This window comes from Rhinolophus ferrumequinum, chromosome 21 (assembly GCF_004115265.2).
Source record: "Rhinolophus ferrumequinum isolate MPI-CBG mRhiFer1 chromosome 21, mRhiFer1_v1.p, whole genome shotgun sequence".
Lineage (NCBI taxonomy): Eukaryota > Metazoa > Chordata > Mammalia > Chiroptera > Rhinolophidae > Rhinolophus > Rhinolophus ferrumequinum.
This window is the reverse complement of record NC_046304.1, coordinates 48565404-48589874: the sequence shown is the minus strand read 5'-3', so window position 1 is coordinate 48589874 and position 24471 is coordinate 48565404. Positions and strand designations below refer to the sequence as shown.

Sequence of the window (24471 nt, the reverse complement as noted above, 5' to 3'; positions counted from 1 at the left end):
GGGCTGTCGGTTATATCATCTGGCCGCACCGGGGAGGTGACTGTCAGCCTGTATCCTGAGCCCTCAAGGTGGCAGGGACACTGTGTCCCCAACGCCCCAGAGGTGCGGTGGAGGAGGGCGTACAGGGAGATGAGCCAAGACCCGAGGACACTGGCCCTGTGAGGTGAGCCTGCCGGGGTCCTCTGAGGAGGGATGAGTTTCCATGGGTTCTCTACTTTGCTTCTGATGGGGGAGGCTTCTTCGTCTCACCCCTTGGGGAGGTTAGGTGCCCAGTGTGACCCCATGACTCACTCAGGCTTCCCTCGGTTGCCATTCTCTTAGCTAATCCCCCAGTTGCCTTTTTAATAGGCATGAAAGCAGAGCCTTCTCAGGTACATCCTGGTGTATTACAGCCCATGTAATTCTCATCAGTGAGTATGCCCTCAGCGAGATGTCAAAGCTTGATTTTTTGCGTAGATATGAAGCTGGTGGGGCCGTTACATGTAGCGGCTTCTTGTCCCCGTGTCTTCAGCGGTTCAATGACACACAAGCTGAAGATTCTCTTTGTTTGAGGCATAAAAGGGAAATCCTCTATTAGCGTGGTGTGGCTGGTCCCTGAAGGCTGTACCTGCTGAGGGCGGACTCGTCACCTGGCATGAGCTCACGGTTCCCAGCCCCAATAAGTCGTATTGCAGTGTAAAGGTGAGAAGGTCGTGATCACGAGAAGCAGATAGTTAGTTGTAAGCGAGGCATCTGGTTCCTGGTTCAGAGGAAAAAACTAATTTCTTTTTTGGGGGAAGGGGTTTGAGAGTGAAGAGGAGAGCATACTCTGTTGATACCTTTTCTCTAACCCCACAAATGACTCTGCCTTATTTAATGATTATTTGTCCTGCCTTTTTTTTTTTTTAAAGGTGGCCTTTTAACTACTGAAAGTGTAAAGGCTAAATGGTTTGGGGACTTTTAAAAATTATTTGGGCAAAAGATAAGTGCCCCATGGATACTGGGGAGCCCTGGCCAGGCTGCCACTAGCCTCTTTCTCTCTGGGGAACAATCCCCGGACTCTGGCAGGATGGCTCCGTTTTGGGAGGAGTTCCCTCTGTCCCAGCGGCTGGCATGTCAGGCTTGGGGAGGCCACCATAGTCAGGGATGAACTCACCTCACTGTGACCTCTACATGTCACACCTGCCCTTTGGGTGTCACATCTTTTTAAAGAAAATATTAAAGATAAGACTGACATCATCATCTCACCATCTATTTTTAGTGTCTTCTCCTCCCTAACAGCTGGGGAGACGAGTTTGGTGTGTCTCCTTCTGGAACCTGGGACCTGTGGCTTCCCCTTCTGGGGCCCTGGCTTCCTGTGGTGACACGTGTGCTGTGCATTTCAGATGGGGGAGCCAAGGCCTCTGGACTCTGATCTTCTGCTCCGGCCGGGGATAGTGAGGGCCCAGAACCACCCTGGCTTGGGAAATCAGCCAAAAGAGACAAAAAATAAATAAATAATAATAAATAAAAAATTTTTTTTTCCTTTTAGTTAACTCTCTGTGAGGCCCAAGGCTGCATCTTCAGCTTGTGTGTAGAATGTTCTGTGGCTCTGGCATTTTTCTCACCCAGTAGGGGCAAAGACCAAGCCCACTTCCTTGGTCCTTTCTCCACATGTGGTGTGGAGTCCAGGAGGTGAGGGAGAGGACTCAGCACCAAAAGTACAGGTGTGCGTGGAAAGGGGGGCCTCTGTGGACGTCACGTGGCCCTCCACTCTCCTCATCACCTGCACCCACAGGCCAGGAGTGGCTCTGGACGGAGGCAGGTGGGCTGCAGTCTAGATACCTGAGAGCCCCTTGGTCGTTTCCCTCCACATGACCTTAAGCATAATCAGCACGATTAATCGTTCTGGTCTTAGAAATGGGGGAAAAGGACAGCATGGAGCAGCCAGCTGGCAGTGAGTCGGTCCGCACCCTTTCCCGAATGCCTCAGTATTGCACACTCATGCTTACCTCTGTGAACACCGAGTGACGTGCTCAGTTTCTTCTTTTTATGTTTTAATAGGATGATGATCCTCCTGACATTGTTGATAATAAATAGTTTTATGCTCACTTTCTGGCGTTTGAGAAGGACTTTTATATCCTGACATTACCCCCCCCCCCGCCCCCCCACCCACGGAAGCCATTGCCCCCCAGCTGTGATCTGGGGTTGAGGGGAATTAAGAATGTACAACCATAGACTCAAACAAAACTGAAGTGGCTCATCCAGGGACCCAACCTGGCCCAACAAGCCCTGTGTTTATAGCTTCAGGCTAATTTGTTCCCATTAGATTAATTAGCATATCAGCTCTGTCCTGCGGTGGCCTGGGAACTATCCTGATTTGTCACTTAGCACTCTCAATTCACTTAGTCCAAAGGTCAACATTGTAGAACCCAGGCTTAACTGATTCCTCTTTCTGAGACGGTGGCGCTGTGCAAGGAACATTACATGTACCTTGAAGGGGCACCGCTGCCAGACCCGCCTTTGGACTTTCGTGGGCCATAGGAGCTTTTGTCTTTGTGGGTTCCTTCCTCCACCAAAAACAAATTAAAAATTATATTTTACAGCTATGTTGGTGTAACAATGAATGTAACGCAGGCTGGATTTATTATGTATTCATTGTTACTCATTTTTTCCTTCTGATTTTAAAAGAAATTAAAACATTTTCAGGGGCCCCAAAATTGGGCCACTGAACCCCGAGCTTCCTGGGCCGAGGGAGTCAGTTGGCCCTGAGCCGAGCACATGTCTCTTTCCCCTCGGTGGCTGAGCCTCTGCCTCTGCCTGGCCAAACCTCTGGAACACCCACCTGGCCACGGTTTCCTGGTGAGTCAGAAGACACTGGATTTGTTCTGTGAGGTTGGGGCTTTGATGGGAACTTCATGCTGCAAAGAATTGGTTGAACGCTGCGTCTTGTCTGAAACATATGGCTCCCAGTTTAATCCTGTACGGGACCATTTAGACTCTAGAAGTCTCAGGGTGGTCAGAGGAGAGAGTTTGTCCTGGAGGCATCGTGCGTGGTAGGTGGAATTCTGAAATGGCCCCTAAGAGTTGCACCGCCCTGAGGTACAGGCCATAGAAACCCCTCTGCTCAATGGGATTTCACTCGCCTTCGGTTACTGCTCAGGTGACCGAACAGTTGAATTTGGGTTCATCCAAAGGGAGAGTATCCTGGTGGGCCTGACTTAATCAGTCGAGCTCTTAAAACCGGGACTGGGCCCTTCTTGAGGTCAGAGGGATGGATTTGAAATGAGACAGCATCTTCTGCCGGCCTTGAAGAAACCACCAGCCATGCTGTGAGTTGCCTCCGGTGGGGGGCAGGGGCCTGAGCGTGGCCTCCAGGAGCTGAGAGTAGTTTTCGGCTGTCAGCCAGCCAGAAAAGGGGGATCTCCATCCTTGGTCGACAAGAAACTGCATTCTGCCAACAGCCAGTGCACTTGCTGGAGGGCCTCAGGTAAGTAAGATGGCAGCCCCAGCCGGCCCTGATCTTGACTGAAGCCCAGTGAAGCCCGGAGCAAAGGAGCAAGGACCCAGTGTATTGGCCTTCAAATGGCACACCCACCAAAGGACCAGGGACCCATTCCTGGATTCCTGAACCATGGAAACTGAGAGAGAAGCAGTGAGAGTTGCTTTCCATCGCTGGATCTGTGGTAAATGCAGCAGCAGAAACCCCATTCAGGCATGCTGTATGCCTCAGCTTGGTTGTTTGCTTTGGAACTCGGATGTAGAGAAGAGAGAAATGGGGAAGATGTCTGGTCCCCACATACCCACGGCCGGAAGCAGAAAAACATTCCTTAAATGCAAAGTGCTTCAATGCCTCCTCAGCTGCCAGCTCCTCATCAGGCCCAGAGAAGCTGAATAATTAATTCTGCTCCAAGTGCCATGATGCCTTGGATAAAGCCCCGTTATATTAAAAAAAAAAAAAAAATTCAAGTATTTTCTTCAAAGCCGTCGCTTCTCTTTTGAAGTGGTTTGTGTGCTGTTTGCGGGCTGTTTCCTGAGCATAAAAATACACAGGGATTTCCACCCTCATCAGGCCGCGCCCCCTCCCCTCCCTCGCTCACTGGCCCCTGAGTCCACCTTGACCAGCGGCTCCGTTGGGGCTGTGCACCTCATCAGCAGTTCTGTTTGGGAAGCTGTGCGTCTCCGCCTCCGAGGCAGCCATTAGCAGGAGGCAGAAGGACTATTTCCAGGGGTGGTTTGAGGTTTCAGACCCTTATGGTCAAGGCCCCCGTGGGGATGGGATGCTGCCGAGAAGGATGCTGGCTGAGATCCGGGGCCGGAGGCTGAGGAGTGGATGGGGACATTGGCTGTGGGCGCGAGAGGCAGTGACGGTGCTGTGAAGTCCTCCCCACACCCACGGCCTCGCTGCCAGCCTCCCCCAGCTCCCTTGTCCTGCCAGGCCTCCCTCTGAGGACTGCCGGCAAAGTCGTGCTTTGCCTGAAATGGTTGAAGAGACAAACACCGAGGCTGTCCTGACATCTCCACCCTGCTGTGACCGTTCTCTCCTGGTCTGTGGGAGTTGGTGCTTGTCTCTCTGATTCTCCCTTGACACTGATTTCTCGGATGGATGTCCGATGGTTCACTGCCTCCGGCGTGGTGCTAAGGGCACTTCTGTCCCTTCCGATGACCAACCTCTTGCTCTGTCTTACTTCTCATGTGAGGCCCTCTTTACTACCCGTGGTAGTAACCTTCCCCAGTTTTTCTCCTGTGGCCTGGAGCCCTGGTTTTCAGGTTGGGCCATGACCCCAGAGACTCTTGCTTTCGTTTTCATCCATAAAGTGAGTTTTCATGGGCCATCACGTGTAGGCTGAGAAGTTGAGGTTCATGGTTGCATATCTCTGGGATTCTGCCAGGACTGGGGAGACCACACGTACTGGCCCCCCTGTGTGAACATCACGCTTGGGCAGCATCTCCGCTGAAAACAGTGCAGCTCGGGGGCTGGTGTGTCGCATCCCCACGCATACCCCTTGGGTCCGTATCAGTGGGGTTCCTTCCTGAAACAGTTGCCTTACACAACGAGGGTGGATCACAGCGTGGGGGTGGGAGAAGTAGTGAGATTTGGAGACAGAAGTTCTGGGTTCAAGTTCTGATGGTGCCTCTGATTTATAGTGTCATGCTAAGTAGGTCTTTTACGACTTAGGTTCCTCAAATGTAAAAGGGGGGGAGGGTGGTATATTAGTCTGCTGGGGCCGCCGTAACCGGGTACCACAGACGGGGTGTCTGAAGCAGTAGAAATTTATTGCCTCCCAGTTCTGGAAGCTGGAAGCCCAAGACCAAGGTGTCGCAGGGTGTTTGTTCTGAGAACCGCGAGAGAGAGACCTGCTTCAGGCCGCTCTCCTTGGCGTGTAGTGGCCGTCTTGTCCCGGGCCTTTTCTCCGTGCATGTCTGTGTCCACGTGGCTTCTTTTCATAAGGACACCGGTCATACGGGATTAGATCCCATCCCAACGACTTCATTTTTAACTTAATTATCTCTCCCGAGATCCTGCCTTCAAATGGAGTCTTGTTTTGAGATGCTGGGGGTTAGGGTTTTAACATACGGGTTTTAAAGGTGGGGAACAATTCATTTCATGACGGGGGTAATGATGCTACATAGTCATCTATATCACCAGAGGGTCAAATGCAGTAATTTAAAAGAAGGCACGTTTGAAGCCGAGCGTGGTAGAGGCGAGGGTTTGTGTAAACAGTTGTTTTCTGTTACGCAGGGGTCAGTGGATACTCCTTTCCAACTCAGTCCATCTTCTCTGCCTCCGCTCACCCTGGATCTCGTGCTGCGTCGTTCTAGTCCTCCGATTCCTCACCAGATGTTTACGGGATGGGGCCTCTTAAACAATCAGTCCACTCTTTGGGTTGCAACTGTCTCACGGATGGCTCTTTGGCTCACTGTCTCATTTCCCTCGAATCAAGAAAAATCGTTTTATGGTTGTCAAAAGCTATAAAGAGTGGTGATAAGCCAGATTTTAGCCTTTTTTCCTCAGCAGTACTGTAATAAAAGTCTCTTTTCTAGCACTGATAATAGAAAGGCGGAGTTTTTATTATTATTAATATTATTTTATTGTGGTTTTTAAAAAAAGAAGAAGGGCTGGGTTTTATCAAATAATAACTTTCTTGGGTTTTGTAGCTGGTGTGACTCTTAGGGGAGAAACACATCCACGCCATAAATTCTACTGACTTGTCTTTAAGGATGGTTAACAGACCTTTATTTGGGAAAAGCTATTGGTAATTGAAGCCAAGGTCCTCCATCCGCCGTTTTTCTCTTTCTGGATAAAATATGATTATGTTCCAGTGTAAGGAGAAATATTTTGCTAAATATTCTGAGCATTGGGCACAGAAGGGAATCACTTTGATCACCATTCCCTAAAACTTCAATATTAATAGGTTTTATGTGTGGTCAAATCAGTATGGGAAACGTGGAGGGAAACAAAACCAGTTTCTTGCTGTGGGATTTCTCTGAGTCTTTATCTGCTTACCGTGTTTCCCGAAAATAAGCCCTAGCCGGACAATCAGCTATAATGCGTCTTTTGGAGCAAAAATGAACATAAGACCCGGTATTGTATTGTATTGTATTATATTATATTATATTTTATTTTATTATAGACCGGGTCTTATATTCATTTTTGCTCCAAAAGACGCATTAGAGCTGATTGTCCGTCCAGGTCTTATTTTTGGGGAAACAGGATATGTATGGACTTTCCCAGATTCTCTGTATTTGTCCGTGGAATCTTTTCTCTTGGAGCATCTCACGGAACAGGGAACTCTGGGGAATTGCAGCTTGGGACAAAAGGAGTCATTAAGGAGATTTTTGTTCACAAACGCTGGTATGTGTGGTGTCTCCATCAGCGTGTTGCTTTGACTACAGGAGGCACAGAGTAGTGACTTTCGTATGTATTCATTTTAAAGGAAATAAAAGACAAACATTCCCAGTGTTGATTCGAGTTATTTTTACCGTACTGTTATATACATATTAATAAGCACAAATATGCACAAGCATAAAGGTAGCTGTATGTTAGGCCTTATGCTTTTGGCTGTGCAACAGTCATGAAACCAAAAACTTGTCAGTTCACATCAAAACACCCAAATCTATAAAAGCGAAACCAACAACATTTTCCTGATGTGGCAGGTGATGTTTTGCTAAAAATCAAGCACCAATTGTAAATGCCAGTGGTACTGACTGCCATGATTAAGCTCCCTTGGGTTCTAGCCAGTCTGTCCCATAAATGTTGTTGGATGGAGCCAGCTCTCCTATGGCTGTTCTACAAATACTTGGGAAGCTCCGTCACGTACATGGGGCTGCATGAGGTCATTTGGCCTGAGCAGGGCTCAACCATATGATGTCTGCTGAGTCTGCCCTCAACGATTAACCCTCAGCCATTAAGACAGGACTTCTCAGTACCAGCTCAGTCGTAAACACACATGCAAACAAAGGCACTGAAATCGAGCAGTAGGATTTGGTTATAAGGGGGTCATTCTAGTGATTCAGAGTGCTGGTGTTTAATTCTTTCTTTAGATTAGCATTTAAATGAAATTAACAAAATTAAGACAATTTTATATACAACTTTCAGAGTGTTGAGAATGTGTCCCTAGGTCCCCGTTGGAGAAGCACTGCTTTTGGCGAATGAGATGGAGTTTGTGGATTTAATCTAGCGCATTTGTTTGTAGGCTAGATCCATGGAGGGCTGCGTGGAGTTCATGGCTCCTTCATACTGCTCGCAACCTTTTGTACGTCTGTGCCTCTGTGCTGTGGTAGATTGCAAAAATGGCCACAGATTCCTCCCCTGTTTCACCTCTACTCTGACAATGTGACACTGGAGTCTCCCAGCAAAGGTACATTTGATTCATCCACCCCTTCAGTCTGGTTGGCCGTGAACTTGCTGAGGTCAGTGTGATGGTTGCAAACTCGAGGCAAGCAGAGACTTGAACAGCTCTTGACATTGGTTGTTCCCTTCTCTTACTGCCCCCATGGAGCCTGGAGTTTACTGTACGAATGAATCCAGTCTAGCTTGCTGGAGGGTAACAGGCCACATGGAGAAAACCTAGCTTTCCCGGACAAGAGGCAGCCAATTCTTGGCTAGCAGCCTACCGGCTGCCGGAGGCTCGTGCCATCTTAGACCATCCAACCCCCGGGCAAGCCACAGGTGTACAGTGCGTCCCTGTGATACTCAGAGCCTCAGCAGACCTGCAGCATTCTCAGTTGGCTGTAGACTTATGAGGAGTAATAACTGGTTGTTGTTTTAAGCCACTCAGTTTTGGGGTGTTTTGTGACCTAGCAATAGTGTCTCATACTCATGCCTTTTTACCCTGGAAAGAGAAATCTTGGCTTTTTAACAGATCTCGATAGGCACCTGATAGCCTCCAAAACAATAACGTAGATAAGGAAACGTTGCCCGAACAGGACCAGCTGGGGGTTTTCAAACTATTGAGAATCCAGAAAAGGCTCAGAGTGGATAATACGGGTATATTTTAATGAATTACAGGACAACGTGGAAGAGTAGCTTAAAAGTGATGGGTAATCACTGAGGCTTAGAAAGAAAATACCTCATTATAGGTATTCAGGTACTTGCATCCCTTGGGATTTGTATTTTTGTTCTAAGAAGAAGTTACATTTTGAGGTACAAGAAAAAGCATAATGGTTTGGAAAACTCTGCCAGGCCCCAGCTCCCTGTCAGCCATGCTAGTGGGAGACCCAGCTCTTCGCAACAGAAGCATGGAGCGGCTTACCTGGGACAGCTAGCTATTGGAGGGGTAAATTGCAGACTCTCATAGAGCTGTATCTTTGCAGAGCTGTGGTGCTTTAAATTCTGTTTAATATGATTAAATAGGCTTGATTATGAATAGTAATTTAGCATCCGAAATAGGAGATGGTTTTGTCCCAAAAAAGACAGTTTGAGTAATACCATATTTACGTAGCTTAAATATATCTAGAGGGCCATAACTAACTTCCGCCTTTGTGAACCTTCAGGCTAACGTCATGTCAGGGGAGCACAGAAAGGGAGACATATTTAATCCTAACTAGGCTGGGTTTATCCAGGAAGGCTCCCTGGAGGAGGGCGCGCGGGCTTCTTCAGCCAGGAGTTTGAAAGCATCAAGTGTGGAACAATGAGAAGCTTGGAAACCTGCCTCCCATGGGTTGGATGTTAGGATGCCGTCGTAGGGAGAAGGGACTCAAGCTGAATGAGCGGTGAAATCCTAGTGCCTCACGGCAGAGTGAATTGTGCTTCAGGAACTGGTAAGGACCCTCTACCTCAGCGTCTGTGCCACTCTGTGTCCCTGTTTGCTTTGAGGCCAGCTGCTCCTCACCCTGAGCCAGCCTGTCCTGGGCAGCATGCCGCTGCCGGGCTCCCCAGAAGAGAAGGTCATCTATTATGTAAGCATCATCCATATTCTGGCTGGTGATAAGGGGCGACATTTAATTTTTTTTCCATTATGTGGAATAATTTAAGATTGTGTTACAAGTGTCATTATTATTGCAATTTCTCGGTAATAAACACAGCATCAGTTACTTAATGTCACCTTGTATGTCTGGGTTAAGTGGGGATGGCGAGAGGCACAGGCAGGTGGTGGGGGAGGGAAGAGGGGCCAAACCTTCAAAGGGCTCCAGGCCCCTTCCCCAGTGTCAGCCCCACCCCCAGTGTGGGGGTGGGGGAGTTGGGGGGATGGGGGAGTGGAACGGCAAGGGGTGGCTTCTCTTGAGATCCTCCTTTCCTTCTCCACTGGGGTGCAACCCCAGCCTGGCTTTAGCTGGGGCTGGCAGGGAACACCGATTCATCCTCTTACTTTTCCCTTTGCTCTTCATCAGGGAATTTTGACCTGCAGACAAACCTCAATTAAAGAGACTGCCCAGCACGGGCCTGGGGAAGCTCAGAGGCATCGCAGTTTCCCCAGCCTGAGTGAACATGACAGGAGGTCTGCCTGGGTTAGGGGAAGGTCAGGCTTCCTGCAAGTACTGGGGAGTAGCAGAGGCTGCTCAGCTCTGCTCTCCCTGACAGTTGTTAGTTAGTAGTGACACATCCCAGTGGGGGAAGAACCAGAGACAGGCGAAGGCACGGAAGATTGCTGCTGGGACTCGAGCAGACGCGTCAGGCCGCCTGGCATGAGGCTGGGGAGTGCAGGGCTGGCAGAGCTGTGGCAGCTAATGACACTTCCCCAGTCATGCTTTTCGTGGGGGCTTTCCAGTGAACCTTTGTAGAGACTGCGTCCTGTCGGTCACGCACTAGGCTTTTCCTTTTGTGACTCTAGAAGCGTCAATAACCAGCAGTTGTCTTCCTAATGCCTGGGACAGCAAACCCTGGTGAACAGCACCGGATTTCATTGCTGGAAGGAGATGGACATCCGATTTTCCGAAGCTTTTTGTTGTCATGTAAGGCATATAACCTTACATTTTATTTCTTCCTGCTTTCCTTTTCCTCTCCGTTCCATCTCTTTTCCTTCTGGAAGGTGCTATAGTGTTTCCCCGAAAATAAGACCTATCCGGACAATCAGTTCTAATGCATCTTTTGGAGCAAAATTTAACATAAGACCATAAGACCCAGTCTTATTTTACTATAAGACTGGGTCTTATGTAATGTAATATAATATAATATGACATAATATAATATAATATATAGTACAGTAGAAAATAATATAATACCGGGTCTTATATTAAGTTTTGCTCCAAAAGACGCATTAGAGCTGATTGTCCGACTAGGTCTTATTTTCGGGGAAACAGGGTAATTATTCTCCAGCTCCTGCCCCTTTGCATGGCCTTTCCAGAATGGATAGAAATTGCTCTGTTTATTCTGAGTCAGGGTCCTGCCCCAAACTATTAGTAATAATAATAATAATAATAATAATTCTGTGGCAAGAGGGCAGTGATCTCAAGTTCCTTGGCCCTGGATGAGTGTGGCCTGCTGCCTCCCTGCTTTCTGTACTGAGCTGGATTTGGAGGAATGGGTGGGGATAAGGGAGGAGGGCAGGGAAAGGATTTGGGGGAGGGAGTGATACAGAAGAAAAGGGACACGTATGACTTAGGAAGGAGCCTGTGTATTTGGCACCTTAACATTTGGGAGCTGCAAGGTGACATAGCAACCCTGAACTATCCAAAGCCCCAGGAGCCCAACTGAAACTGCTGGGGTGGGGTGGGGTGGGGGAGGGGCAGCCAGGCAGGCTCTCAGGGCTGCAGTGGAAAGTCCAGCAAGCTTGCATGAGTCAAAGGCTTGCCCTGTTGATGCCCTCACCTTGCTGTCCTCACAGGGCTGCAAGGATTGAGTGAAGTGGTGTGAATGGACAAGCTTTTCAGAGATATTTTTTAAAAAGCCCCAGAAGTGGAAGAAAGGGATAATATCCAGTAAAGAGGGCCTTGCTGCCATCACACAGCAGGAGGAGGATGGAGAGAAGGAATTTCTCCCTGGGGTCTTGGTCACTTCCGCACAGGCCATTGCTGTGTGTATGTAAGGCTTCCTTAAAGAAATGCAGCGTCCCCTCCACCCGCAGTGGGGCTCCAGGGAGCAAAGGGTGATGCCAGCCCTGCAGGGGAGCCACCTCGGCCCGCAGATGCCCCTTGACTTCCCCACCGTCATGGACATTAGGATAGAGCCAGCAGAGCTGGGCTGGCCTCCCCCACTGGGCTGTTCCTTCCTATTCCCAGGGATGTATTTCTTTGATTTCCTCATCAGCAGTTGAGAGTGAGGATGGGGATGTTGGGAATCCCAGAAGGCGATGTGAAAGGAGCCTTGGGAAGCTGGCCGGCTGGTGCCTGGGCACACACACACACACACACACACACACACACACAGAGTGTTGCCAGGCATGGGGGCGTGAGGTGTGGAAGCAGTTTGTGGTATCGTCTGAGGATGCCCATGGCCAGTTGTCCCCTGGGAGGGGCACAAAATCCCACCCGTTGAAAACCACTGTTCTCAATTAAAAGCTGGGCCTCTCCAGGCTGCACCTTGCTAAATGGGCTCCAGTCTAACAAACGGCTTTCAGCACATTAATGCTGCTGCATTTTTACTGTAATGAAGCGGTTCTCTTTCCCATAGTCTTCCCCCAGTCACGCATCAATCACGTTATAAAAAGAAGGAAGACAAAGAAAGGAAGATCAGCTGACACACTCTTCTAGCGAAAACACAATCTTTTATTGCTGCCATGATTCCTCAGATGTCAGCATGAGATGTAGGATTAGAAATAATTAAAGCATATAAACAAACAGAGCTGCGACTACATGGTCCATGGCACAGACGCCAGCTGTCACGCGGGGGTGGTTAGGGGGGCTTTCTCAAGGGGGAGAGACTGGCCTTCTTAAAGTCCCTTCTGTCCCCAGGATTCCATCCATCTGGAGTGTCAACCTTGACTGTAATACCGTGGGACAGGCTGCCTCTCTTTGTGCTTCTTCCAGTGACAAAGCAGGAAGAATCCCGCAGCCCGTACCATTCTACAGAGGGACCTGAGAGCCACAAGGGCTATTTTTTTCCCCTTTTAAAACAAGGTTAAATGAAGGGTCGGCACCCTTATATGCATTTTAGAGGACATTGCAAATAAATGATTAGGACAGTATCGACGTACTGGACAAGTGAGAAGACGTGAAAGGAAGGGTTTCTGTTTTCATTTTTATCATGTAGTTGGAAAGAAAGAGTGAAATCAAAAGGCTGAATCATTAGATTCTCTTTCTGATCCGTGTGTGTGTGTGTAAGGCACAGCCAAGCATACCTTTGGTGAGATTCCCTCAGGAAAGAAACTTACCCAAGAAAACAGTGTTAGTATTTGCTGACAAAAATGGCTTCATTTCAGTGACTGGATCACAGACCTTTTCCTTTCCCATATTAGAGACACATATTTTTAAATGGAAACTTCTGTTTGTTTGGAACTGTTTTTGCCTGGGGTTCAAAAAAGTACCTGCTGACTTTTTTGCCCAATTGAGATGATTCTCCTCACCTTCCCTCAGCACTGAGGGACACATATTTTTTTGGTGTTTGTGTTGGTGGGGTCCCCCCTTTTCCTCGTTCCCGTAGAGACCCAGTGCATTTGTAAGGCATTAGCAGGGTTGGGGGTTCCTTGGGAACCTGAGGCCTTGGGAGGAGAAGCCCATTATGGATTCATCTGCTTGCTCCTAACTGGATCATAAGAGGTGGGACTTGGTCTTGTTTTATTCGCCAAGTAGCCACAAAAGTGGCGGTCAGTCGGTATTTGTGAAATACATGTGGGATCAAAATCCACACTTTGCTTAGTTAACGCAGCAACAGGTGAATGCGGTAGCGGCAGACAAAGCAGAAGGGTGACATGGTCGCGTTAAGGCCATCTGGACGTGACTGTGTTGTGTCTTCAAGACTCTCACTTGTGTCCCTCTTGTGAGGTGCTCTCGTGTGGGTGGATCTCCTCCCCTTTTGATCTCACGAGACATGGGAGGACGCTAAATTCCTAAAAAGTGTTGGCCTTGCTTCCTGTGGTGAGGCTGCCGTGCAAGGGAAACTGCCATGCGGTTCTTTTGACCCTTCAGGGACAGAGTCATTTGTCCTGTGGGGCTTTGCTGTACTTCCTCACCCCCCATTTCTAGGATCAGCACCAACTCCTCAGATCCCGTTCTTGTCACCCCAAACGCTCTACAACCAGAAAGCTCGTTACCTTCCTAATGGCCCAGCCTGCTGCCAGCTGGGTCCGGCCCAGGGACTGGCCCAGTGGCCCTGGCGTTCTAGGTAGAGATTGGCTGAGCTGGGGGGGTCTGGGGAATGAAGGTAGTACAGGTGTTACAGTGACTGCTTCTTGTTTCAGGGTGCAGCAGAAGACCCCCAGATGGCCCTGGCCCTGAACTTCGAGCCTGCATTGATAAAGAAGTCTGATGCTGAGTGTCCCACGCTGGTCTTCCCCAAGAATGAACTTTCCATCCGTATAGGCAGAGCTGGGCTTCTTTCAGGCAAGCTCCCTGCGGCAAGACCCTGGGCTGGGGACCGGTGGACGAGGAGTGACAAGGGAAATGCCGGGAACTCTGTCCTGTCCCTCCAAGTGACCTACCCTACTATGCACAGGGCTGACCCGGCATCTGGCCCAGGCCTGCCTTTCTCATTAGTTCTCCAAACCACCTGCTTAGTACACAGGAGGTAACAGTGGCTTTCGATCGATTGTCTTTCCAGCTCGATTGTCTTTCCACCTGGGACAGTGTACCAGGACCCCTCTGATGGGATTGGGCAGATTTGGGTTAGAGTATCTGGGCATTTGTTCCTCTGTCTCCCCATCTCTGACGGACCCTGAGTGCTCCTTTCCACATACGTGACTTGCATCTTTTTGACTCGTGTGGGAAACTGTGGATGTTTCTCTCACTGATTCCGTTTGGAGCCAGAAAATCTAAAAACTCTGACAGCAGAGCCGTGCCTTGTAAGTTAGAAGGACTGCATCCCTTGAGAGGAACCAGACAGCCATTCCTGAGTCTCCCTGGGGGAGGTGCAGCCTGGACCACTGAGAAGGAGTTGAGGTGTTCTGGAAGATGACATCATTTTCCCGTCTCAGTGTCAGACTCCCCCTGAGGCCCAGTCATCGCCCACTCAGGCCAGGGGGCTGATTTAGGGCCCCTGACTGCACACAGAGGTGCATGCCTTCCTTTTCCTGTGAATTTGTTTAAGTCCCACCTTGAACGCGCAAGCCCCAGGCGCTATGAAACATTTCCTGCCTTTGCTTTGAGTCCGGTCTGGAGTGAATTGGGGGAGGAACAGATTGGGGACTGGTCCCCGTCTTCACATTAGTGATGTAAGGGAAAGAAGCCTTTTCACGTTTCCGTGCTGGCATCTTCATGTGGTCTTTTCACCAGGTGTAGGCTAAGGTGATCTCTAGAGCACGGGGCCCGTCAAGGTAGAAAAGTGACAGCGATGTCCCAGCTGGTTCTCAGTGATCTGTGTTCAGATTATGTCCTGCATGAATTATTCCTGGGGAATTCGAATATCTTTTCCACTCGGGCTAATCCTCACTACCTCCCACAAGTTCCTATGTGGAATATGATCAGGAAATGAAAATGCGTGTAACAGGAGCTCAAGTAGTAGAGGGTTAGTACAGACACTCTGCCCGCTCCCTGCAGCCCCACATTTGAATTATTCGAATTATACTCACGTCAGGACAACTTGGGTGTTGCCTGCTGTTCTCCATGTACTGGAGAGTCAGGACCTGTCTGGTGACTAAGACGGACCAGCTGTCCTCTAGTAAAACTCGTCGTTTTGCGTGGCCAGTCGTGGGAACGTAGGGACAGAGGGCTTTCTGTCAATTCTCACTGGCTATCCTGGGCTAGTCATCCTGTGTGCCCCTGGGAAGACTCCAGTCCTGATTCTGAGCCTTCTCAAGAATGAAAAGTAGGGGAAAGCTTAGTGCCTGTCAATCAAAGTAGATAAATAGCGCCTATTCCTTCATGGACCTTTTCCAGTGGGGCCACGGGAATACAGGGCCAGTGGGAGTTGGCTCTGTAGGAGCGTCTCCCAGAACTGCTGGACCCTCTTGGCCACCTGGGGTGAAGTGCTGCCCGAGGACCTGTGTGGGAGGGAAATGCAGCCCTGTCCTCTGCTCAGGACACCTAGGCCGAGCCCGCGTTACCCGGTTACCAAGCAACCTTAGGTTTCTGTTGCTAACTGTCTATATACAAAGGCAAATGCCGCCCTTGGGGGAGTTCCAGAATGGTGTAGGGAGATGGAGAGAGCTCAGCCATCTCTGGAAAGGTCCCTCTTCTTCTCACCTGGACGCACCTGTGGGTGTCAGGCAGTGGAGGACTCTAAAACTGATCATGGCTATTTGATGAGTGGCCTCATGCAGATCCAGCCTGAATTTGCATTATCTGTGCCATCTGGATTTGCCTTTAAGCTGGCTGTAAATGGAGCAGGGAGATTGGCTTAATGGCTATTTAGTGAACAACATAAGCCTTAAAAAAAATAATATTGGCGCTGCTGTTACAATGTCCCATAATTGGTTCAGTAAGAGGAAAAGCCAGAAGAGCCACACTGTGGGAGAGAAGCTTCAGCTGCTCCGAGCGGTGGCAGCAGCCCAAGCTGGGAAAAGCGTTTATGAGACACTTGCCTACGGCGTTTCCTGGAAAATAAGACCTGGCCGGACCATCAGCTCTAATGCGTCTTTTGGAGCAAAAATTAACATAAGACCCAGTCTTATCTTATCTTGTCTCATCTCATGTCATGTCGTGTCATCTCATCTTATAAGACCGGGTCTTATATTAATTTTTGCTCCAAAAGACACATTAGAGCTGATGGTCCAGCTAGGTCTTATTTTGGGGGAAAACATGGTATTTATGTCTTGGTGGCAAATGTTTTATGTTATCAACTGTCCTCAAGGCTAGGATTATTTTGGGACTTAGCTAGACCAGAAGTTCTTTTTAAACTATCAGTCTCTCTCTCTCTCTCTCTCTCTCTCTCTCTCTCTCTCCCCCCCTCCCTCCAGCCTTCCTCCTTCCCTCCCCCTCTCCTACCTTCCCCTATATCCCCCTCCAACTATTTATCTATCTCCAACTAGCTTTCTTTTAATCAAAAAAGTAATAATGTGGATTAAAAATTAAAAAGTAGTTCATCCATCTTCAAACTGCTTGTGGTCCAGGCTCCCATCTCAGACGCAAACACTGTTTCTGCTTTCTTATATATCCTTTCAGAAACATTGTATTTATACACTCATACTTGGCCCGTTTGTTCAGTACCTTGTGTTTTCCACTTAACAACACATTTTGGTCTTTGTTTTCTGGGATACTCATCCGTTCATGCCATCCTTGTTATTGGCCCTGATCTTACCTAATTTGTCTCCTCGGGATGACCGCGAGGTTGTTTCCAATCTTTTGCTACAATGAAGAATACAGCAGAGAGCATTCTTAGACGTACATCTCTGTGGGCAGTTGTATTGCTGAGTAAATTCTAGAAGTGAGGCCAGGGGTTCTGTGTATCTGGGGTCCATGAATTGGCACCAAAGGGTTTCTGAACCTCTTGAAATTTTATGCCCAAAAAAAAGTATGTTTTTGGAAGGCAGAGGTCTCTGACTTCCCTGACAGCCCCCATGGCCTCATGTTCACTTAGGTCTTGCACTTTGCTACCTCCATCTCCTCCATTCAGCTGCCGAGTTGGACAATTTCTTCCTCACTAACACTCTTTCGGCTGAAGAAGGGTAGTAAAAAGTGAATCCGTCCCTTCTTTTACGAATTAACTGCCCTATCTCAGTGTGCTGTTTGTTTTGAGAGAGGAAGTTGAAACTCTCCAAGAGTGAGGGTTTGTGTTCATGGATCCATTAGCATGGCAGATGGAGAATTGTCTGTAATTTTGTGTCAATGTGGAAGGAACAGGAGTAGGCATTATTTTCTAGTAGAGGAAGAGGTGGGTTTAATTTAGGAAATTACTTAGTTGCGAAGTGGCTATTTATTTTCTGTAAATCGTTCCAAAGCTTGTTTGGGGGAAAAGTGAATGAGTGCTTAAGTCAGGAAATCATGATCTGTAAGAAACCGTTCTTAGAAACCGATGTTTTCCTTCATGTCCTATTCTTTTATAGTAGGAGAATTCACCTGGCAGTAGTACTTCTACCTGGACAGCCTGGTAGATTGGAAACCATGGTTTGCAAAATAGACACGATGCACCTCTAGTGTTAAGTAGGTTATAGATTTGGATAAACTACCGTCATCAGCCTTAGCAATACCTGCTTGTTTGTACCTTCGTCTAAATTCGAATTCCTTACTGGTTATGCTGATTTGCCCGGCGGCATCCTTCTATGGAAATAGAGCTGATCTTGTGGAGAGAATTTGCGTTTTCTAACTCAAGGTTCCCGAGAGCCTCCGCCCTCACCTTCACCCACCCCCGCCCCCGCCTCCCCCGCCTCCCACCTCCAGGTATCATACTGTCCTCTTTTAATCTTGCACTTGGAATCTTTCCTCTCTCTTATTTTCCCTGTTAAACATCCTCCCTGAGGTGCCACCGGGAAAAGATTTGATAAACTGATGAACATGGAGATATTAACCATTGGCAGTGTTTTGCTCCTGATTATGTGTTTGCATTTGAACTGGGGACAATTTCTCTAGCCGCATGATGGACCCAGTAAATGAATTTTCACACTAGTTGGCCTCTGAGGATTAATTTTTGGTGTATGTGTGGGTTGTGGGAGGGCAGCCAGGCTGTATCGCATGAAATCCCTTCTCAGAAGTCAGCTCGCCTGTTCTCTCCGTAAGACCAGCTGCATGTATTCAGCTCCCCACTTCTGGATTTCCTTGGCACTCAAACTCCTTGGCACAGCCTAACCCTAGGGAGGCAAAGAGGACCTATTTAAACAGCTTTGAGGCTCCTGTGACAACCACTGTTGTCTGTTTCTGAATCTTCTAGCTTTCCAAGTCTTCCCTGAAGGAGCTGGCTCCTTCCATCACCGATATTTCCAGTTTAATTTAGTGAGCTTAAATTTGATCAAGAGTCAGACGTAGCTCCTAGGAGAAATTCCGTGTGCGTCTTTATAACCAGGTCTCCAAAATAGGGAAGTCTCTGAGATGTTATTAGTAATTTTGACTTTTTATTGGCAAGATCTCTAAAGATGGAAGAATAACTTTCCAGTTATTCCCCTAGATTTAATGTCTAGGCATGTGATTTTAGTAACCAGACTTTTTTTTTCCCCTTTGTGTAACTGGGTGGTTGGGGACATTTTAAAGTCTTCTCCTGGCCTAATTGAGACGTGTTGTCTGGGGCCTGGAAAACAGGCATGTCCTGGCATTGCTACCTTCTTTCTGGACGAGGCTCTGTAACCTGGGTTCCCTCAATAAAAGGTCGGGAATGAGCCACACTTGTGAGCACATGGCAGTAGCGAGGCTATAAAAACGTGCCACATTTTAATACGAAAACCTTTTGCTCAAAGGTGAAGAACAAAGTGTTCAGTCACAGTAATTACCGGGAGCTCTTCAGTATCATGGATGCTAAATAAAATAAGGAAGTAGTACAGAAATGCCCTCTGGCAGGGAGGGCTCCGTCAGGGTGTTAGTGCATTCTAGCTCATGGGAGCGTTGTTAGGTGGATGCGTTTTTTTTTAATAGGTCTTTTTGCTTCTGAACACTGTTATATTTTTGCCTGATGAATATTTAACACTCAAATAGTATTTTTCCTGTTGACTTGCTCTTTTATGACTATTATCATTCTTTTCAGTCCCAGTTGTCCAAGCTGGGCAGTCATTTCAGGAGCGCGTTTTCACGGGGCTGGAGGCAGTTTGGCACTTGGAGAAGTGTTTCCTAGGGCGGCCATGACGAAGGACCGCAGGTGGCGTGGCTTCAGCAGCAGACGTGGATTTTCTCACAAGCTGGAGGTCTGAGGGCAAGGTGTTGGCAGGCTCCTTCCTCCTGCGCCGTCTCTCCTGGGCCCATAGATGGCTGTCTTCTCCCTGTCCTTACAGGGTCTGCCCTCTGCCTGCCAGTGTCCTAATCTCCTCTTCTTGTCAGCCACGTTAGAGTAGGGACCACCCTGAAGACCTCGTTGTCACCTCATTAACTCTTTAAGGATTGTATCTCTAAACACAGTTAAATTCTGTGAATTTGAGGGGGGCACACCCCAACCTGTAACAGCGTTTCACAATTTTTTGAAAAGCTGTCTACCCGTGGATGGTAATCGACCGAGAGGAAGACCAGGTGGCAAGAGAACGTGGTTCTGTTGGTTTCTTTCTGCCTTTTAGGCTTTCCCCCTGTATGTGTCTCCTTATCTGTTAGTCTCACACCTGGATGGTCTGGGAATGCTAGTAAGCAGTATGGAAAAAGAGTTGAGTGAACTTGAAGAGCTAAGAGAGAGCCGCGAGAGAGAAAGTCACACGATCTTAAGTCTGATCTTGTAAGACTGCTGGCAGGTGGACAGTCTCTGCTCATGACCTTGTGGGGCAGTGCTGTCCACTGCCCCCATGACCTGGAAGGACAGACCCAGGTAACTTTTGGGGAGATTAATCTGAGTACACACACGTTTGAATGTGTAAATGTGTAGGCACACTCTCCTGGCTGGATTCGTTTCCGAGGGCTGCCATAACAACGCACCCCAAACTGGGTGGCTCAGAACAATAGAAACATATCCTCTCACAGTCCGGAGGGCAGAAGGCTGACATCAAGGGGAGGTTCTAGGGGAGGGCCCTTCCTTGATTGATAACTCGGAGTGGCTCCTGGCATTCCTTGGCTTGTAGCTGCATTGCTCCAACCTCTGCCACTGTTGTCACCTGGCCTTCCTTGTGTGTATGTGTGTGTTTGTGCGCCTGTGTCTGAACCTCCCTCTCCTTTCTCTCATAAAGATACCAGTCATTGGACTGAGAGCCGCCCTAATCCAGCATGACTGCTTCTTAACTAATTATGTCTGCAAAGACCCTATTTCCAAGTAGGTTATTACCTTCTGAGGTTCCGAATGGAGATGCATTTTAGGGGGACACTTTCCAACCAGTACACTGACCAGCCTCATACACCGATCACCCCATGACTAGATCAGTCTGGATGGGCTTGTTTGTCGGGTACAAGGGAGAGAGAGGGGAGAAAATGAGAGGAAACAGAGAGGCTGATCCTGGCAGTAATAAAAACCCATTTAATTCATTGGGAGCCTTTAGAGCACAGCTGCCGGGGCTCTTTGTTTGAAATATTCATTAAGTGTCTACTGAGGAGTTAGGGATACTGTCTCCTTATGCAAAATTTAACATTTGCTGGGCCAGCAGTTTCTATCATCTTTATAAGAGTTCTGACACATTCATTTCAGCTCATAAGTCTATTAAACCAGGAAATGTGTTTTTAATGTGCTTTGGGGAAACAGAGCAGACAAGTGGCTTGGGTAGCACCAGCCCCTGTTAGGATATTCCTGCCAGGCGTTTATTACCCAGAGATTTGGGGGCTGCTGCCAAAGCCTGGCAATCTGGGCTCTTTTCTTATCACTTTGTTTTGTTTTTCAGATTTTTTTTTTTTTTTTTTTTTTGCAGAAGCTCCTTAAGCCGGAGAAGCACAGGTGGTACTTTGGTTTCAGGTACTTAAGATCACAGTTGTTTACTTTTTGTTCATTTTGCCTGTTACGGAAAGTGCCTCAGGAGGCATGGAAGCTGGCTTAGAGCCTGTGAGACGGGGAGGAATCTGCTGCCATTTACGGAGATGGGCAGCCTCAGAGAAGGAATGGGCTGAGGAATTGGGGTTTGAACCTGTATGATCAATAGCAGCAACTCTAGCATCTGGGATGGGCTCGGTGCAGTCCTGCCTTAAATAAAAGGGTTCACGATAAGCCCCATTCTGCCTGGGCTGTCCTTGTCAACGTGCACGGCCTGTTCAACCTCCTATGTCCTCTTTGGGCTGTGTGTGTTCCAGTATTTTGGTCTGCTTTGTTCTCTCCAGTACATTTCCCTTCCTGGGACCAGAGAAGCAACACAGCTCCAAGGAACTTAAAACGAAGTCAGTGGTCTCAATGAAACACAATTTTGAGGGTCATAGCCTTTTGGAGCTGGAGACGCCAAGGGCTGTGTCAGAGACTCGCAGTTGGTTATCCCACGTAGCACTCTCTCTGATCCTGGGTTACCCCAGACTCATCATCAGCTGGTAGGGGAGGCAGCAGATGCATTCGGTGAGGATGGCAGAAGGGGATGCAGAAGATGTCTCTTGCGACTCAGATGTGGTGGACCAGAAGTCTCTGCTCTCTTCCCTAACAGGCCAGGCTCACGTGGTGACTCCTCAGCAGGCCACGGCAAGATTTGCTCAGGTCAGTCGTAGCCAGCATTGACTGTGTTCTTTCCAGCAAGGAAGCTCCTGTCATTACACATAAAAACAATTAGGAGACGTGTGCCTTCAAGGAGATTCAAATTTTCTCGGGGAAACAAATGGGCCATTTTATATGTTTCAATGTAACGTATGTAAACCTCTAACTATCTCACAAGTAGGTCTTGGATATGTCCTTGCTGTTCCCACGCAAAGCCCTCTATTTTGAGTTCTTCTTGGATAAGGAGTGAAGTGGTTTGAGGTTCAGTTGTTTTTGTTGTTCTTTCATATGGGTATTCAATTGTTGCAGCACCATGTATTGAAAAGACTGACCTTTCTCCATTGACTTGCCTTGGTGCTTTTGTAAAAAATTAATTGACTGTATTTGTGTGGGTCAGTTTTTGGATTCTCCATTTGGCTTCATTGGTTTATGTATCTATCCTTTCACCAATATCATACTCTCTTAATTATAGCTTTATCGTTAAGTCTTGAAATCAGATATTATGTGTTCTCCCACTTTATTCTTTTAAAAAATTATTTTGGTTATTCTAGTGTCTTTGCCTTTATATACAAATTTTAGAATCAGCTTGTTAAAATCTACAAAAAAATTCGGATGGGCTTTTGGTTGGGATGGCACTGAATCTCTAAATCAGTTTGGGGAAAACTGACATCTTAATAATATCGAGTCTTCCATTTCATGAACGTGGTATATCTCTTTAAGTTGTCTTTGATTTCTTTTATTAGCATTTTGTGGTTTTCGGCATGTATATCTTACACATATTTGGTTAGATTTATACCTAAGTATTTCCTTTTATGGTGCTGTTATAAGTGATACTGTATTTTAAATTTTGATTTCTAATTATTCATTGCTAGTATACAGAAATGTAATTAATTTTTATGTGTTAGTCTTGTATCCTGCAACCTTGCTGAACGCATTTATTAGTTCTAAGAGTTTTTGGTAAATTCCTTGGGATTTTCTATGTCATGTTTGTGAATAGTAACAGTTTTATTTCCACCTTCCAATCTGTATGCCGTTTATTTCTTTTTCTTGCCTTACTGCACTAACTAAGACTTGTAGAGTGATGTTGAATAGGAGTGGTGAGAACAGATATTTTTGCCTTATTCTTGATCTTAAGGAAAAAGCACTCAGTCTTTCGCCATTAAATACGGTGTCATCTATAGGTTTATAGTAGATGAAAAGCATAGGTATTCAAAAAGCTACCAATTTCTTGAAAGATGTCACAGTATAGAAATGGTACAGAGCTGGAGTGGGCCAGAGAACAGGTTGTACAGAGACTGGCTTTGGATTCTGACTCAACGCCTTAGCAGCTGCTAGACCTTAGGCAGCCATCCTAATCTGCCTCTCCCTCAGTTTCTGTATCTAAAATGAGGATAAGAATAATTACCTCCTACACTTGATGCCAATATAGGCTAAGTGAATGTATGTAAAACTCTTACCAGAGTGCTTAGTGTATTGCATGCCCTCTGTGAATAGTAAGTAGTCATTGTTATTCTATCTGGACAGTAAACGGCTGCCCATATTGAAAAATACAGAGGGCTTTTGGGTTGGGATATGGATTCTCCAGTCACGGAGACATTCAGGTCCCCGATGCTCTCAGCGTGCTCAGACAGATGTACAGCAGTTCCAGTTGGACCAACTCAGGGATGGAGTAACCACACTGGCACAGAACAGATTGTCCCGAAGCTGGACGAGGAGGTTTCTCAGAGGAAAAGGAATTAAAGAAGCACAGATGTGTGGTTTAGGAATAATGTACCATGCGATAGATGTGAAAAATTATAGTGTTAGGGGATAGAGAGAGAAGGTCCGTGTGTGCGGTGAAGAGCACGGGGGTAATAGGGTCAGAATATGTGGGCTAATAACATGGGCTCAGGAATAATGAATGGACTGAGCTCCCCATCACTGGAAGGATTCAAGTACAGGCCAGGTGACCAGTGGTCAGAGAAGTTAGAGGGACTTCCTGTGCACCGTGAAAGTTTGAGATGAGTAACTTGCTGAGACCCCCTTCCTGCTCCTTAATTCCTTACCCATGTGCCTACCAAGCATACCTGGGAGGCCTCCTCTGTCCACCTGGCCTGTAGGGGAAGGGCTCATGTGACCTGAAGGGCTCATGTGATCTGGGCAGTGGGTTCTGGTCTTGGAGTTTGAGAGTCGGAGCTTGGGCACAGGCTTCCAGGCACGGTCTCAGGTGAGTAGTACTGGCAGGTGTGGTCATCACACCAGGGACCTCAAGTGTCTTCTCTGGGCGTAGTTATCTGGGCTTAGTTACATAGCCTGTGCTTTCGGCAAGCTGTCGCCATGGTAACCACACCCCTTTTTTCCTTAGTCCACCAGTACTTCTTGTCTTGGTTAAGAAGATGTCTCCCTTTGTCTGGTTTCATCTCATCTCCTCCCTCAGTCTCTCCATCTCTCCTGGTCTCTATCACTGCCCTCTTTGTGTCTCGCTCTCTGTACCTCTCTTTTTGTACCCTCGTCCTCTTCTTCTGCTCTCTCAGGTGATCTGCCTCCCCTCCTTCCTTCCTCTGTACCTGAGGCTGGGGTGAGTCCCCCGCCTCCCCCTCGCTGTCTGTATGGGCAGTCCTTGGAGAATTCCCTCGGGCTCTGTTGGTTCCCCTAGTGCCAATTGCAGCCCCAGCACAGCAGTTCCTGCGGGGTACAGTAACTGGAAAAGTTCCTCAGAGGCACTTTTTCCCCCTCTGTGTCTAGAGATCCACGTGGGCAGATTCCACCCAGGGCCCCTCGCTCTTTCTGGAAAATTAGATCTGGGTGAAGTTCTCCTTCAGTTCTTTTTGTTGCGTTGGCTGCAC

The 24471-nt window shown here is 47.7% G+C and overlaps 1 protein-coding gene across 4 annotated transcripts in view; it reads left to right on the top strand.

Annotated features, from left to right (window-relative positions):
- The window catches only part of SLC39A11 (solute carrier family 39 member 11), a 297599-nt gene that overhangs the window by 80429 nt on the left and 192699 nt on the right, over positions 1 to 24471 (top strand). For all 4 annotated transcript variants that reach the window (XM_033091150.1, XM_033091152.1, XM_033091151.1 and 1 more), the window contains one exon: positions 13737 to 13878. In XM_033091150.1, the coding sequence (XP_032947041.1) occupies positions 13737 to 13878 (142 nt within the window). The remainder of the gene's footprint in view (positions 1 to 13736; positions 13879 to 24471) is intronic.